Source organism: Chrysochloris asiatica, unplaced genomic scaffold (genome assembly GCF_000296735.1).
Source record: "Chrysochloris asiatica unplaced genomic scaffold, ChrAsi1.0 scaffold00261, whole genome shotgun sequence".
NCBI classification, from domain to species: Eukaryota; Metazoa; Chordata; class Mammalia; order Afrosoricida; family Chrysochloridae; genus Chrysochloris; species Chrysochloris asiatica.
This window is the reverse complement of record NW_006408779.1, coordinates 746,647-760,929: the sequence shown is the minus strand read 5'-3', so window position 1 is coordinate 760,929 and position 14,283 is coordinate 746,647. Positions and strand designations below refer to the sequence as shown.

Here is a 14,283-nt window from a genome sequence, read left to right as displayed (position 1 = left end):
TATATATATTTGTATATATATATCATGTATGTAGATGTGTGTATATATATATATCATGTATGTAGATGTATATATATATATATATATAGAGAGAGAGAGAGAGAGAGAGAGAGAGAGAGAAATCATGTATGAAAATGGATAGATAGATCATGTATGCACACAGATCATGGAATCTCTTCCTGACTTCCTTCCTCAAATTCCCTACAATCCTACAGCTATTGTCTGAGGCCTAAATTTGCCTGCTCTGGTAGCATAGTGGTTACGAGTCAGGCTGCTAACCTGAAGGTCAGCAGTTTGAAACTACCAGCTGTTCTGTGGGAGAAAGATGAGGCTTTGTACTTCCATGAAGATTTACCTTGGAAACCCTATTAAGCGTTGCTGTGAGTTGAACTGGACTCCATTAGTCGATGATTGTTTATGCATGCATTGTAGACACATGCTTTCTTTCTCTTACTGTCTCAGCTCCACCTTGGGTGACAGACATATACATAAGCACATGCATGCATGCACACATATCTTAAATAAGCCTCATTCTTAGGTTACAGAACAAACATGCTGGAATTTATTTTTATTTATTCCACTTTCTTTTTGTCTCATCATTCTACACTTCTATTTTGTATAATTTTATAGCATGCATATTAACTCAGGGGTCCAAATGTAACATTTAGAAATGAATTGGCAGTGGCTAAGCACTCCACTGCTAACTGAAAGGTTGCTGGTTCAAACCCACCACCCCCTCCATGGGAGAAAAGACTTAGCATTGTACTCCTGTAAAGTTGACAGACTTGGAAACCGTGTGGGGCGGTTCTGTTCTGTCACACATGGTTGCTGTGAGTCACAGTCACCTTGACATCTATGGCTATTAAAATTGCTAAAAGTATGTTCATTGATACGAATGTATTGGCAGGGACCTGCTCTGGGGATCACCTTTGTCCTCAGCCTTAGGCTCTTGGCCCAGCAAGGTCTTTGGAATGGTGACAGTGTCCTTCAGCTGGAGTCATTGAGATGTCGTGAAGATGCTAACTGTCACCCAAACCCACCTCCCTTGTTCCCACAGTAATAAAGTCACAGTTGGAATATGGCTGTCCAGCAAAAGACGAGTTTCCCAGTTCCCGGGCTTTGCAGCCAGGTGTAACTGTGAGACTAGCTTGGTCCCGATGGAATGTGAGTGGAGTTAGGCATGCAATTCCCATTCCATTTGCTTCAGAGGAAATCCTTGGATCTGATGTATTTCTCTGTGTGCCTTCCTGATTGGTATAGTAGAACCCATACCAGCATTGATCCCTGATTGACTGAGTGGGCTAGAACCACACAGTGACCTGGAGCACACACCATGAATTGTTACTGGAGAGAGAGAATCCATTTTCTTAGGGTCTCTTTGTCACAGCAACTCAGCCTGGCTTCACAGTGCACTTGCAGATGATCATTGGAGCCTCAGTCAGGCTCAGTTAAGGACAAGGTCTGGGTTAGAAGGATGTGGAGTATTTCACAGGCTCAAAGGAGAAGCTGAAAAGCCACTTTCCAAGGTTTGGCTGTGTTAATTCCAGGGAGCCAGACATCTGAAACTAGCTGTTGTTAACTGTTGCTGAGGTGGTTCCAACTCATAGCAACCCTGTGTAGGGTTTACAAGGAGCAACTGGTGGGTATGAGTCACTGACCTTGTGGTAAATAGTCCAGTGCTTATCCTACAGCACCACCAGTGGACACTCTTACTACTGGGTGCATCACCTCCAGTTGTTTTTTGTTCTTTTTCTGTGCCTTTTCACTCAAGATTAAATACTAGGAGAAAGATTCTAGCTTGGACTGCCTCAGGTCACACGTCCACCCTTGGCCAGGTTGGTGGGGCGGACCCTGGATGGACAGCCCCATCCTAAAGGTGTGGAGTAGGTAAGGGACAGGTTAAGTAACCTGAACAAGGACACCATGGACCAGAATACTAGGGGCTGGATGTTGGGGACCAAACAACAAGATGTCTACCACAATCAAGAACCCAGATTACAAGCTGTTTTAATTATATTACGGGATACTGTGCTTGAGATAGATGAGGGAAGTGAGAAAATATCACTATTAGTTTATATATACATGGATTTATTCCAAATAAGACTTATAAATGGACGGCTCAGACAAGTTCGCTCAGCAATACTTGTCTTAGTCTTGTTGGGGTGCCTTAAAAAAAATGTCCAATCAGACAGTGGCTTCCACTGGGACCTGCTGGGCTAGTTCAAAGCAGAGTGGTCAGCTAAAAAGGTTATGGGGACTGTTTGGGGAGAATTCCTAAGGAATCATCTTGATAGATTTTCTCAAAGGATACACCATTACCATAAGAACTTATAAAGAAGTTTTAAAAGCATTGAAAACAGTTTGGGTGAGAAAAAGGCCAGGAAAGTTGAGTTGAGGATTTTTCCCATTAGAACAATGCACCTGTTCATTCCTTCAGGGTAACAAGGTAACACAATAGGAAAATTTTGTTTGGAAACCATACTTCATCTACCTGACTGCCCTGATCTTGCCTCTTCAGACTTTTATTCGCCAAACTCAAAGAACATTCAAAAAGAACACAATTTGGGTCCCTTATGGATGCCAAAAATGCTATTTGGATGTGTTGTAAATTAAGGAGCCTAGAATGCCTTGGAAGAAGGGTCAGACAGATAGAAGGACCACCTTCAGAAGTGTATAGACCTAGATGGAGGAGATGTGGAGAAACATAAGCTTCACAGTTAGATATTTTTGTTGAGTAAAGTTTCTTGGTTTTGGAGCAATACTTTTGACTCACCCTGGTATTTTCTGTAGCTCAGATATGCTTTGTAAATGCCATATGTCCTCAGACCAGTCTGGTTTGTTTGTACCGATGCACAGTGCATGTGCTTACCGTGGGGAAGTGCTGCCCCCACCCCCAGCCTTCTTCATGGTGGTGGTACATTAAGTATAAATACAGAGCAGAGCATCTTCAGAAGTTGAGTGCTCTGCTTACCTCTGCATAATGAAGCTGTCAGTGGGACCTGTATTCATTGAAGCACAAGTAGGTTACAAAACTTCCTTTAATGAATGTTAAGTAACTCAGTTGTCATAAACAAAGGGAGGAATTAGCATTTGGTGCCTATTTGGGAGGGCAGAGTGTACATGTTTAAAAAGCCACCTTAAAGCTTCTTTTGAAAGGCTACCCCTTAGGGTTCAGGGATCAGCATTTCAGAAGTATTAACCCAATGGAAACCCGTGCAGCTAGAAGTCTAAGAATCCATTTCAACTTGTATTCTACTCTCCTGTGACTCATGGTGCCCCCTTGTGTGTCAGAGCAGAACTCTGCCCCTTAGTGTTTTCAGTGGCTGATTTTCTGAAGTAATCTCTAGACTTTTCTTTCAAGATGCCTTTGTGTGGGTTTGAACCACCAACCTTTCCGTTAACCACAGAAAGCATTAACCATGTGTCCCATTTATTTGTGATCCCAGGAACTTCCTCTAAAAAATAACTACATATATTGACACTTGGTATATGTGGTGCTGTAGGAGTAAGCACTGGGCTTCTAACCCCAAGGTCAGTGGTTCATACCCAGCAGCCGCTCCCTGGAAACCCTACACAGGCTCACTATGACTCGGAACCGATTTAACCCCACTTAACAATAACAACAACTTACACATACGCCACAGGGAAACTCCATTAGGAAATAACCTTCCTTCTTTTCAGAAGACCTAAAAAGTGCTCTAGAGATGTGTGTTCATTTATGAAAATATCCCATTTAGGAGAGATACCTTCCTGATCCTGCCCTAATTGGCAAAAGTTTCCATTAGGAATAATCATAGCTTCATGCTGCCACATTAGAATTACTAGAATTATTATCAACAGCTTTGGGGTAGTTCATGGGTTAAATAAGCAACTGTGTTCTTCCCTAGAAACTTAAAAAATGTGTCATTGGAGAGGCGTGATCTGAATTCCAAATGACCTACTTATGAATAAAATCTAAGAAAAATATAAACCCGTGATATGCCAGAAAAGGCCTATACAATGATAATCCCCTGTATGATGAAAAGATTGTCAGGCACAGTCTGATGACCTATTTATTTAAAGCAAATTAGTTTCAATAAAATTCCAGTGCACAGTAATTGGGACTGTCTTTAGAATTCATCTCAATACGATAGCAGATGTCCACAGTGAATTGAACTTTTTCTACCACCAAATCTTAGTTGCCTACAATTTAATTGTTTCTGCAAGATTGGCTTCATAGGTTATCCACCTGGGTGTTTAGAAGGTCAGATGGGGGCCAATACAGGTAGTTTCCAACTTGCAAGTGACTATCCTCAAAATGTTTGTACAATGGCTACTTAAAACTTAAAACTAGTTGTTTCTTAGCATGTTTTTCTCTAGAGAACCTATGCTGTACATAACAACTACCTTGTTAGGTGCCACTGAGGTATAAGAGGATGAAACACTCCTGGTCTTTCACCATCCTCACAGCCATTGCTGTTTGAGCGGCCATGTCAGTCCATCTCATTGAGGAGCTGCCTCTTTCTGACTGACCCTCCACTTTACCAAAGCATGATGCCCTTCTCTAGGGACTGGTCTGTCCAGATAACATGCTCAAAGTGCATGAGATGAAGTCGAGCTGGCCTCCCTTCTGAAGCACATTCTGGTTGTACAGCTTCCAAGGCAGATCTGTTCCATCTTCTGTCACTCCATTGCACATTCAGTCTAATTTGCCAACGCCATAATTCAGATGCTTCAGTTCCTCTTTGATCTTCCTTATTCACTGCCCAGCTTTCACATGCATATGATGGTTATGTGCCCTGGAGTCAGTTTAGACTCATAGCGACCCTGCACAGGGTTTCTGAGGCTGTAAACCTTTACGGGAGCAGAAAGCCTCATCTTTCTCCCGCGGAGCAACTGGTAGTTTCAAACCGCTTACCTTAAGGTTCACAGCCCAATTCATAACCACTATACTACCAGAGCTCCTTTCACATGCATATGAGATGACTGAAATACCATGGTGTTTAAATCAGCACAACTTAGTCCTCAAAGTGGTATCTTTGCTTTTTAATACTTTAAAGAGGTCTTTTGCAGCAAACCTGCCCAATGGATATCCTCTCTCTTCCCACCCCACCCCAATGCAAGCCCCTGCCCTGCCCCTCATAGTAGTCTCTTGGTCTCACAATCTCTTATGACCACACAAGTGACCGTTTTCTTGGAGGAGACTATGGACCACTTCTTGTCTCTGTGTTCATGAAGACAAAACCATCTTATGTTTTAGGAACCAGACTTCAGAGTCTGCCAATCTTGGCATTGTCTTCTATTTGTCACCATCAGCATGCTCCTTTCCCCCAGGTACTCTTGCTTCAAAATGTCGCATGTTTTTCCCAAGGGACCATACCAGGAAACACGTGTTCTATTTGTTTTTGCTGTGCTCTTTTATTGAAGGCTGTCAGTCATTTTTCAAATCAAACTTTCGTTTTATCATTTCTTGTATTTCCCTCTCAGCATAGACTTTACAGTCTTACCACATTTTCTTTTGTTTCCCTACAAATTTCTTAGAAATGAAGACATACAAGGAGACCGGCTCTGCTGTGTGTTCTCTCCCTTCCTTATCTAGCCTGTCTCCAGGGAAGAAGCCGGGGGCAATATAGAGAAAAATCCAGGGCCATGTCACCTACTTCTTCCACCAAAGGAGTAGGCGAGAGAGGGGGCAAGTGGGGGAGAAGTAGTGAACGGAGCCTGGGATGGAAAAAGCACTTTGTTTTTAAATTGCATCTTGGGTAAAAGTTGACAGAACAAATCAGTTTTTCATTCAACCACTCATACATATTTTTGCTTTGTGACATTGATTGCAACCAAAAAAATGTAACAGCATTCTTCCCATTTCCTCCCTGTGTTTCCTGTTTCCATTCATCCTTCTTTTCTGTCCCTTCCAACCTGGTGAGCTTACTCTGGCCAAATGGTGTCCTTTGGCACTCATCTGGTTGATTGTTCTAAGGAGGATGTAGCTACCTGGAGTTACGGTTCACCATTTAGACCTGTTTGATGTTTGACTGAAAACTGATCACTGGGGGTGAGTTTAGTTCCAGGCTTTAGGTGTGACTAAGGGCCATAGATTTGGGGGTTCTACCAGTCTCTTTCTGACCAGTACATCTAGTCATTTAAAAATAATTTTTAGTTTTGTTTCACCTATTTCACTCACTGTATCCAGGGCCTCCTATCGTGATCCCTCTCAGAGTAATTAGGCGTGGTAGCTGGGCACCATCTAGTTCTTCTGATCTCAGAGTCATGGAGGTTGAGGTTTATGTGGTCCTTTAGTCCTTTGGACGAATGGATTTTCTTTACCCTTCTTTGCTATGGACAGGCGGAGACCAATCATTGTACCCTAGGTGGTCACTCACAAGCTTTTAAGACCCCAGTCACTACTCACCAAAGTAGGATGTAGAATGTAATCTTTGTGGACTATGTTGTAAAAGGTACTCACCCACTTTGGCAAATGCATTTTTGTGACAAATATGAGTGTCTGTTGGGTAACATTGAATGATATGACTAGTGCTGGTTAACAGAGTGTTGGAGTACATCCAACGTCAGTGCCTTCAGTCCCAGAAAACCGCATGTGAGGTCAGGGCGCTGTTTCAAACTCATCAGTCGCTCCTTGGAAACTCTATACAGTCACTGTGAGTTAGAATGACTAGGTGTACTGGTGGGAAAAAGACTTGTAGAACCCCCAAATCTACCAACTCCACAGCACTTAACAACAACATCAACAATTACTGTGTAGGAGGCAGAGCATCACTCAACTGTACAACCTGTGTGAGAGCATGAAACCTCTGTCTGAGAGTAAGATGTGTATTAATCTCACAAGGACTCTGAAAGGGTAACACCAGCCAGTCAACCAGTTGCTGCCAAGTTACTTTCAACTTTTGGTGGTCCATGGGTGTCAAGAGTAGAACTTGATCCCATAGGATTTTCACTGCCTGATTTTTCATATGTAAATTCCACTGACGGTGTCTCCATGTGTATCATAGCATAACTGTGGTCCACAAAGTTTCCAGTGACTGATTATTCATAACTAGATTTTACCGAGGGCACCTGTGTGTGTGTCAAAGTAGAACTGTGCTCCACAGTGTTCTCAGTGGATGGTTTTTCATAAACAGATCCCACTCATGGTGCCCCTGTATGTGTCAGAGTAGAACTGTGCCCCCCACAGGGTTCTCAGTGGATGATTTTTCATAAGTAGATCCCACTCATGGTGCCACGTGTGTGTCAGAGTAGAACTGTGCTCCACAAGGTTTCCATGGCTTATCTTTAGGAAATTCATCACCAGGCCTTTCTTTCAAGGTACCTTCTGTTATTGTTGTTGTTAAGTGTTGTTGAGTTGGTTCCAATTCATAGCGATCCAGTATAGAGTTTCTGAGGAGCAGCTGGTGAACTTGAATCACCGACCTTGTGGTTCTGACCGACCTTGCAGTCCAGCCCATTAACCCACAGCGCCACACCCATTAACCCTATGCAATAACTTCAGAAGTCAGACCTGTTCTCCTCTCCACACCAGTGTCTGCTGATGGGCATTATTCGCTCGCCAGCCTGTGGAGCACTGTGGGGAACAGTCGGTACATCGATACAGATGAAGGACCCCAGAAGACAGAAGCACAGTGAAGTGCCCAATCCTAGCAGGAAGATGAGTGATTTGAGTCCGTCCGTAGGTTTCTGGTGGCGTGCCAAGACTGTATACATAGTGGTTAGTATTCTGTGTTGTAGCTGCCACAGCCTCGATTTATATGTGAGTCACAGCAGTAGTTAGAAATCATTTATAATTCTCCTACATATGGAGTCAAGGTGTGCTGTTGTAGGATAAGCACTGGACTGCTAATCACAAGGGTGGTAGTTCAAACCCACCAGCCACTCCTCGGAAACCCTATACAGGGTTGCTTTGAGCTGGAACCAACTTGAGCGCAGTTAACAACAATGTAGGCATATAGGCAGACAGGCCCGATGGTCTGATTCCAACAAGCCGTGGAGCACAGTAGTACTCTGACACATGGCATTGTCATGAGTCTGTACCCCTTCAGTGGCAGCTGACAGTGACAAAAACAAATGCAGATCCTTCCCCACCAGTCCTCGGCCATGGTGTCTAAATGTCAGAGTGCTGTCCCTAGCAGCTCTCACAGCTGAACTCATTTTTTCTTTAGTTTCAACAGTTTAGGGGTTTTCTTTTCTTTTAATTAAAAGCATAAGCAGGTGGCAGTTGTGGTTGTGTGCTGTGGAGTCAGTTCTGACTCATAGCAACGCTGTGTCGGGCTTCCAACACTGTAAATCTTTACGGGAGCAGGAAGTCTCATCTTTCTCCTGTGGAGGGACTGGGAGACATTGAAGTTAGCAGCCCAACTCATACCCTGCAACGCCATAACTAGCTGACCACAAAACCAACCCATTTGTGTCATTATTATCAGAACTGATTGTGATTGTCACAACTGTAAATGTTGACGATATGTAATTAAAGGGGGGAGCAGTTAATCAGTCATTTCAGGAGTGTGGGATCCTAACCAGAAAAGGGGCAACAGCAGAGACAGTGGCCGAAGTGATGGCCTAGAGAGAGCAGCTGAGGGCTCTGGGCCCATGAACTTGAGAAAGGCTGTGTGCTCTGGGCAGGAGGCTGCCTGGCAAACCGGGCCCCTTGGACAGCTAAACAAATACATAATGTTTGTGTTGTATGTGTACATCAAAAAAAAAGGGGGCGGAAGGGGGAATAGAAGTAAATACTATAGACTGATGGTACATGTAATCACTGCAGTAGAACAAAATACGATTTATTGAATGTAAAACTGGCAATCTGCCCTGTAAAGTTTCACTCAATTCACAATAAAAAAAACTTTAAAAAATAAACCCATTGCTGGTGGGTCGGTTCCAATTCATCATGACCCTGTAGGACAGAGTCTAACTGCCCCTGATGATTTCTGAGTCTGTGAAGTCTTTCTGGCAGCAGCCTGCTTCGTCTTTATCTCATGGAGTGGCCACAGATTTGAACTGCTGACCTTACTGTTGGCAGCCCTCTCCTTAACCCGTGTACCACCAAGGCTACTTAAAAAACTGGCAAAGTGATACTCTGTTTCTCTATGTAGGTGCTGCTGCTGTTAACTGTTGAGTTGGTTCTGATTCATAGCAACCTGTATAGGGTTTCCAAGGAGCAGCTGGAGGGTTTGAACCGCTAACCTTGCAGTTAGCAGTCTAGTGCTTTTCCTACAGCGCCACACTTATACCCTGTGCAAGCTGGTACAAGGTACGCCATTCACAGGTGTTGTCCATAAGTCCCTCCACAATGGTAGGAGCAGCTAGACAAAATGTTCAGGAGAGAGAAATTGTTCACGTGAGCCTCCACGGGCACCCAGCAAACAGCTCCCCAGGACCCCAGAGCGGTCTCAGACGTGCTCATCCTTCTCCTACAGGGTCAAGGTGAAGAAGGGCGTGAGCATCGTGGGGGTGCGGGCCAGCAACCCCTCAGTCTGGGACATCAGAGAGAGCCCGGATCACGCTGGGAGGCACGCACCAGCTGTCATCGTGTGTCGGAGGACATCGGGTGCCTCAGAAGGCAGGTGAGTCCCACAGACTGAGGTGCTCTCAGGTGAGCACACAGCTCCTACAGTGTCCTCCTCCCCAGGCTTGCTAACTATGGCCCAGCGTGGGGGAGCAGGCCTGGTGCTAGTGTCTCCAGGTAGGATGGGTGTTCTTCCTCCAAACCCAGACCACACGTGTCTCTGATCCAGTTGCCCACCCCTCCCTTGGTACCCGGGGCATATCCTGCATTTGCTGTGTTATGTGTACTCAGATATCCCACGGATGGTTGGATCTGTGCGCCGGCTTTTCCTAGTGATGCTGCAAAGCTCTGTCTACCATAGAAACCGGGAAATCGTGAGCCTCTAGACAGAAATGAAAACCTGAATATGTCTCCAGCATACACCCAGTTAGTAGTAGCCAATTTGATCGATGCTGACCAAAGAGGGACTAGAAATGAGGAGGCCCGGTTCTTTCCCATCGCCTCCCCAAAGCTCATTGTAACTCCAAAAATTCCTAGTCTGACTAAGTGCTTACCAGTGTTGGCTTCCCTTTTCATCCTGGGAGATTCGAACTATAAGCAGATAACAGGCCCCAGGTATGCAACACATGATGTCTGGGGTGTAGATTTTTGGAACCTCGTAGGTCAGTGTTTGGAAACTGTATTTTCTGTTACTTGTTCCCGTTTAGAGGATGTGATTCTTAGCAGATGGTTTTTACACTTGTTTAGCTTATAAACAAGGAGTATCTGGAACCAATGTGGAGGCCATTTGAAAGATTGTGAAGAACTGGGCTACTGAATTAAAAGGTTGGCGGTTCAAACCCATCGGTCGTTCTGTGGGGAAACCTGTGATGGTTTGCTTCCGTGAAGATTTACAGCTCTGGAAACTCTCTGGGCAGTTCGTTATCCTCTGACCCACATGGTCACTAGGAGTAGACTTGATGGCAGTGAGTTGGATTGGAGTTCCTTCCTGGGCGGCCAGCATCTGTGGGAGATTTTTCTCATCCCAAATAAGAGTTGTAGAGGAGGAAGAGGTTTCATCCTCAATGCGACAGAGCGCCACAGTGATGAACTCTAGTCATGAGTTTACGAACACACATCAGACATGTCCCGTGATTACCAGTGGTGAACACAGTGTCACCTGACAGAGCTTCCATCTATACTGTGCGGTGAGCAGAACTCAGAAAGAAGGGCTCCCTGAATAGGTTGCTGTGGTTAGCTTCTGCTCAGTTCGCTAGGATTTATCGTGACCTTATGCGTGTTGTTGTTGTGACTTGCCTTTGTGTTGGTTCCAACTCCTAATGACCCTGTCTAGGGTTTCTGAGGAGTGATTGATCTGTGTGAACCACTGTCCTTATAGTTATCAGTCCAGTGCTTATCCTACAGCATCTTACTAGGTTGTGGTCGTTAAGTGCCATTGACTTGGTTCAGACTCATATAGATAGGGTTTCCAAGGAGCAGCCTGGTGGGTTTGAACTGCTGACCTTGTGTTTCGCAGTCCAGCGCTGCTCCTACAGTGCTACACCAGGAGTGGCAGATGGAAATGTTATCCAGTCCTGTGTTTGTGTCCGTGTTGGCAGCCACTGTGCCAGTCCATGCCGTGGAGGGACTTCCTCAGGTTCACTGACCCTCTGCTTTCCCACCCATGCTGTTCCTTCCTACTGATGAGCCTGTTCTGATGACATGTATCAAATAAGCAAGATGACGTCTCATTATTCTCCCTAAAGAACCTTCTGGTCATATGGGGGGGGGCATCAAAAAGCTCAGGGGGAAATGGAATTCAAAGATAATGGTATGAGCATATTTCTCATATTTCTCCAAAACAGATGCGATTGTTCTTGTCTAGTCCATGCTGTATTCAGTTTTATGGCTTGATAGACCGACTGCGAGGCAGACATTGTTTCTCTTTGCCAGAAGAGGATCTCAGCCAATGAGCTTTCCTTATCTTTGGCGCGTATCCTTGCCTTCTGTTTTCACAGATGATTATAAGAAATAGTAGAGCTTCTATTGTTGGGTGGTCATGAAATGCAAAGGCTTTGGAGACATCAAATGTCTGTGAAGCATTTTTTCTGGTTTTCTTAATTCTGGGTTCATTAAATTAGTTGGGTTCATCTTGGCCATGAAGAAAAAGGTAAGGACACTTTCCAATGACGGCACAGCTTGTCCCCATTCAAATGTAAGCTGCTGCTTCCCAAGAGCCCTGTGGTGGGGAGGAAGCTCCATACCTCCCGAAGATGTGCAGGTTCACAAACGTTTGACGCTTTCCATGAATTCTGCTTTCTTGTGTGTCGGTAGCCTCTCAAGAAATGGGTTCCCTGAACAGGAAATCAGCTGTCCTATTCAGAGTATTCCTTTCCCTTTGTCGATTCCGGTGTCATCTCTGTTCTACTGTGGCTCCAGGTCATAGGGACAACACACATGGAAACAAGTGTGTGCGGTTTATGTATGCACCCTCCCGTGGAATGTGTGTATACATGGTTCTTGTTAAGTGCCAGAGAGTCAGTTCCAACTCATAGAACCACTGTATAGGGTTTCAAATCCTGCTATTAGCATCCTTCAGGAACAGAGAGTATTGTCTTTTTCCCACGCAGCAGCTGGTGATCTTGAACCATGGACTTTGTGGTTTGTAATCCAGTGCTTACCATATAGAGCCACTGTGCTCCCCATATATATATGAGGGAGCTTCAGAAAGTTCATAGAAAAAGGGAATTAAAGAACAATGTGATTTTCCATGAACTTTTAAAAAAATGTTTTATTGATAATTATGTGATAGTTTACATGGGAGAACATTAGCTTTATATTCATCCTATCATATAGTGTTTCATTGCCATGGTTACAATCCCCTCCATGCATCAGCAACCAACCATAGGGATACCCTGTAAGCCTGACCCATCGGTTGTCAGCACACAGTCCCTCTCCCTCTCTGGGCCTAGAGTCCCCAGCTGCTCTATCTCTCCACGTCATCGGTCATTGTCTCTGCCTCCATCTTTGGTGTCACTGTTTCTTTGGGTAGAGTCCCACACTCTACTCTTCTCCTTTGATGGTCCCAGGGACCACCGCTCCTGCATACAAAGTCAATCACTCCCCTCCTTTTGCTACAAAAATGTCTACTTTTACATTTCCAACTCTAACAGTCAGTCCTGATACCAATTATTCACTATTGTATCGCGAGAGACCTATCCGCATTTCCTTTCATCAGCCCTGCCCAGATTGGATACTACTCAGTGGAGATTCTACCTTCCTCCATACCCTCTGGATCTAGGCTCCCTCTTGAAAACTTGTAAGCCAGTCACTTCTTGCCTTTGTAGTCCCCCGCCCCCCTGCATTTTGGGTAGCCAATGTCCAAGTTGAACATCCCTGTCTACCCTGTGTATCGAGGGGATGGGAATGATCCTTGCTATAAACATTTGTTCCCTCTTTTGAGCTACTGCATCCATAGGTGTAGGTCAAGTTCATCAAATTGTATCCGATTACTCTTTTTTTCCTCTTCTTTCTTCTTCTAGTTGAGTTCTGATCATCCAGCCATTGAAGCCAGGTCAAGTGGGTATTATCTGCAAGTGTGGGTGTTCTTGTGCATATGCCCTCTCTTCTTATCAACTGGATGCTTCATTCTCCACTCTAGTCCTCTGTGGCTACGTCACTGACTCTGGGCCCAGGAGTCCCTAGGTCTTGCCATGCTGGCCAACCAGGTCTCCATCCAGGGTCATAGAAGTCTATTGAACATTGTAGGGCTTAGCTCGCAGCTTCATTGCTGTTTTTCCCTCACTTCCTCTTATCAGTGACCAACGTGGTCAACTGTCAGAGCACATGTCCTGCTCGTGTATTCCCATTGAGTCTTAGTCTTGTAAAGGAGTTTTCCCTGACGGGACCTGACCATTGCCTTGATGTCTCCTCGGTGAACAACTTGCTTTTCTTGTAGTAGTCAATAGGACTGCCATTATTGTTTTGTATTTTTCCTTTTGATCATTCTTAGAAGTATCTTCTGTTCTTCCAGTAGTTCCAGGCTGGTCTACTCATCCTTTCAGGTGGAAATTTCCCACCTCAGAAGACTCTGGATGGGGTTCAGGATTCCACCTATAGTCTTATGTAATGCAGAGGCTCCGCAGGAAGCCTCCTTCACTGGGCACATTGTAGCTCCATTTTAGGTATTCCAATCAGTTATAGGCAGAAGACAGACTTATAAGCTTTCTATGGTGATATTTCTGGCTATTCCTTTCTCTCCCCCTTAAGTGTCTGTTTTATAATATAATGCAAGGGAAACCAAGATTCAAAAGGCAGCCAAGAATCTTAACATTGCTTCCCTCTTTTGACCTTTCCAATACCCCTGTATCCCAGAACCCTGTTGTTCCTAGGTTGTACATACATCCTTATTTACCTCTGTCCCACTTAGCCCATGTAAACCTGCCTAATTGTCCTCCCATTCCCTTCCCCCTTCTTGTGTATTACCCCCCTCCCTAGGACCTAAACTATTCTGTGTCTGTTCCCTACCCTGTGCTCCACCTTCCCCTTCCTCCCCTAACCCCACCCCCCATATCACAGTAACCAGAAAAGAATCTTCCCCTTTTTAGTATGGGTTCTTTTTCTTAGTCTTTTACAATAGTGGTCCTATGCAGTATTTCTCTTTTTGTGACTGACTAATTTCATTCCACGGCGGCTCCTGGAACTTGGCTGAAAGTAGAGAATATCAGAAGGATGTTTACCTGTGCTTTATTGACTATGCAAAGGCTTTCGATTGTGTGGATCATGACAAGCTATGGACAACATTGAGA

General features: G+C 44.6%; 1 protein-coding gene across 1 annotated transcript in view; it reads left to right on the top strand.

Annotated features, from left to right (window-relative positions):
* TMEM132D (transmembrane protein 132D) overlaps positions 1-14,283 on the top strand; it is a 745,873-nt gene that overhangs the window by 389,294 nt on the left and 342,296 nt on the right. The window contains exon 4 of the mRNA XM_006874079.1: positions 9,408-9,554. Coding sequence (XP_006874141.1) covers positions 9,408-9,554 — 147 coding nt within the window. The remainder of the gene's footprint in view (positions 1-9,407; positions 9,555-14,283) is intronic.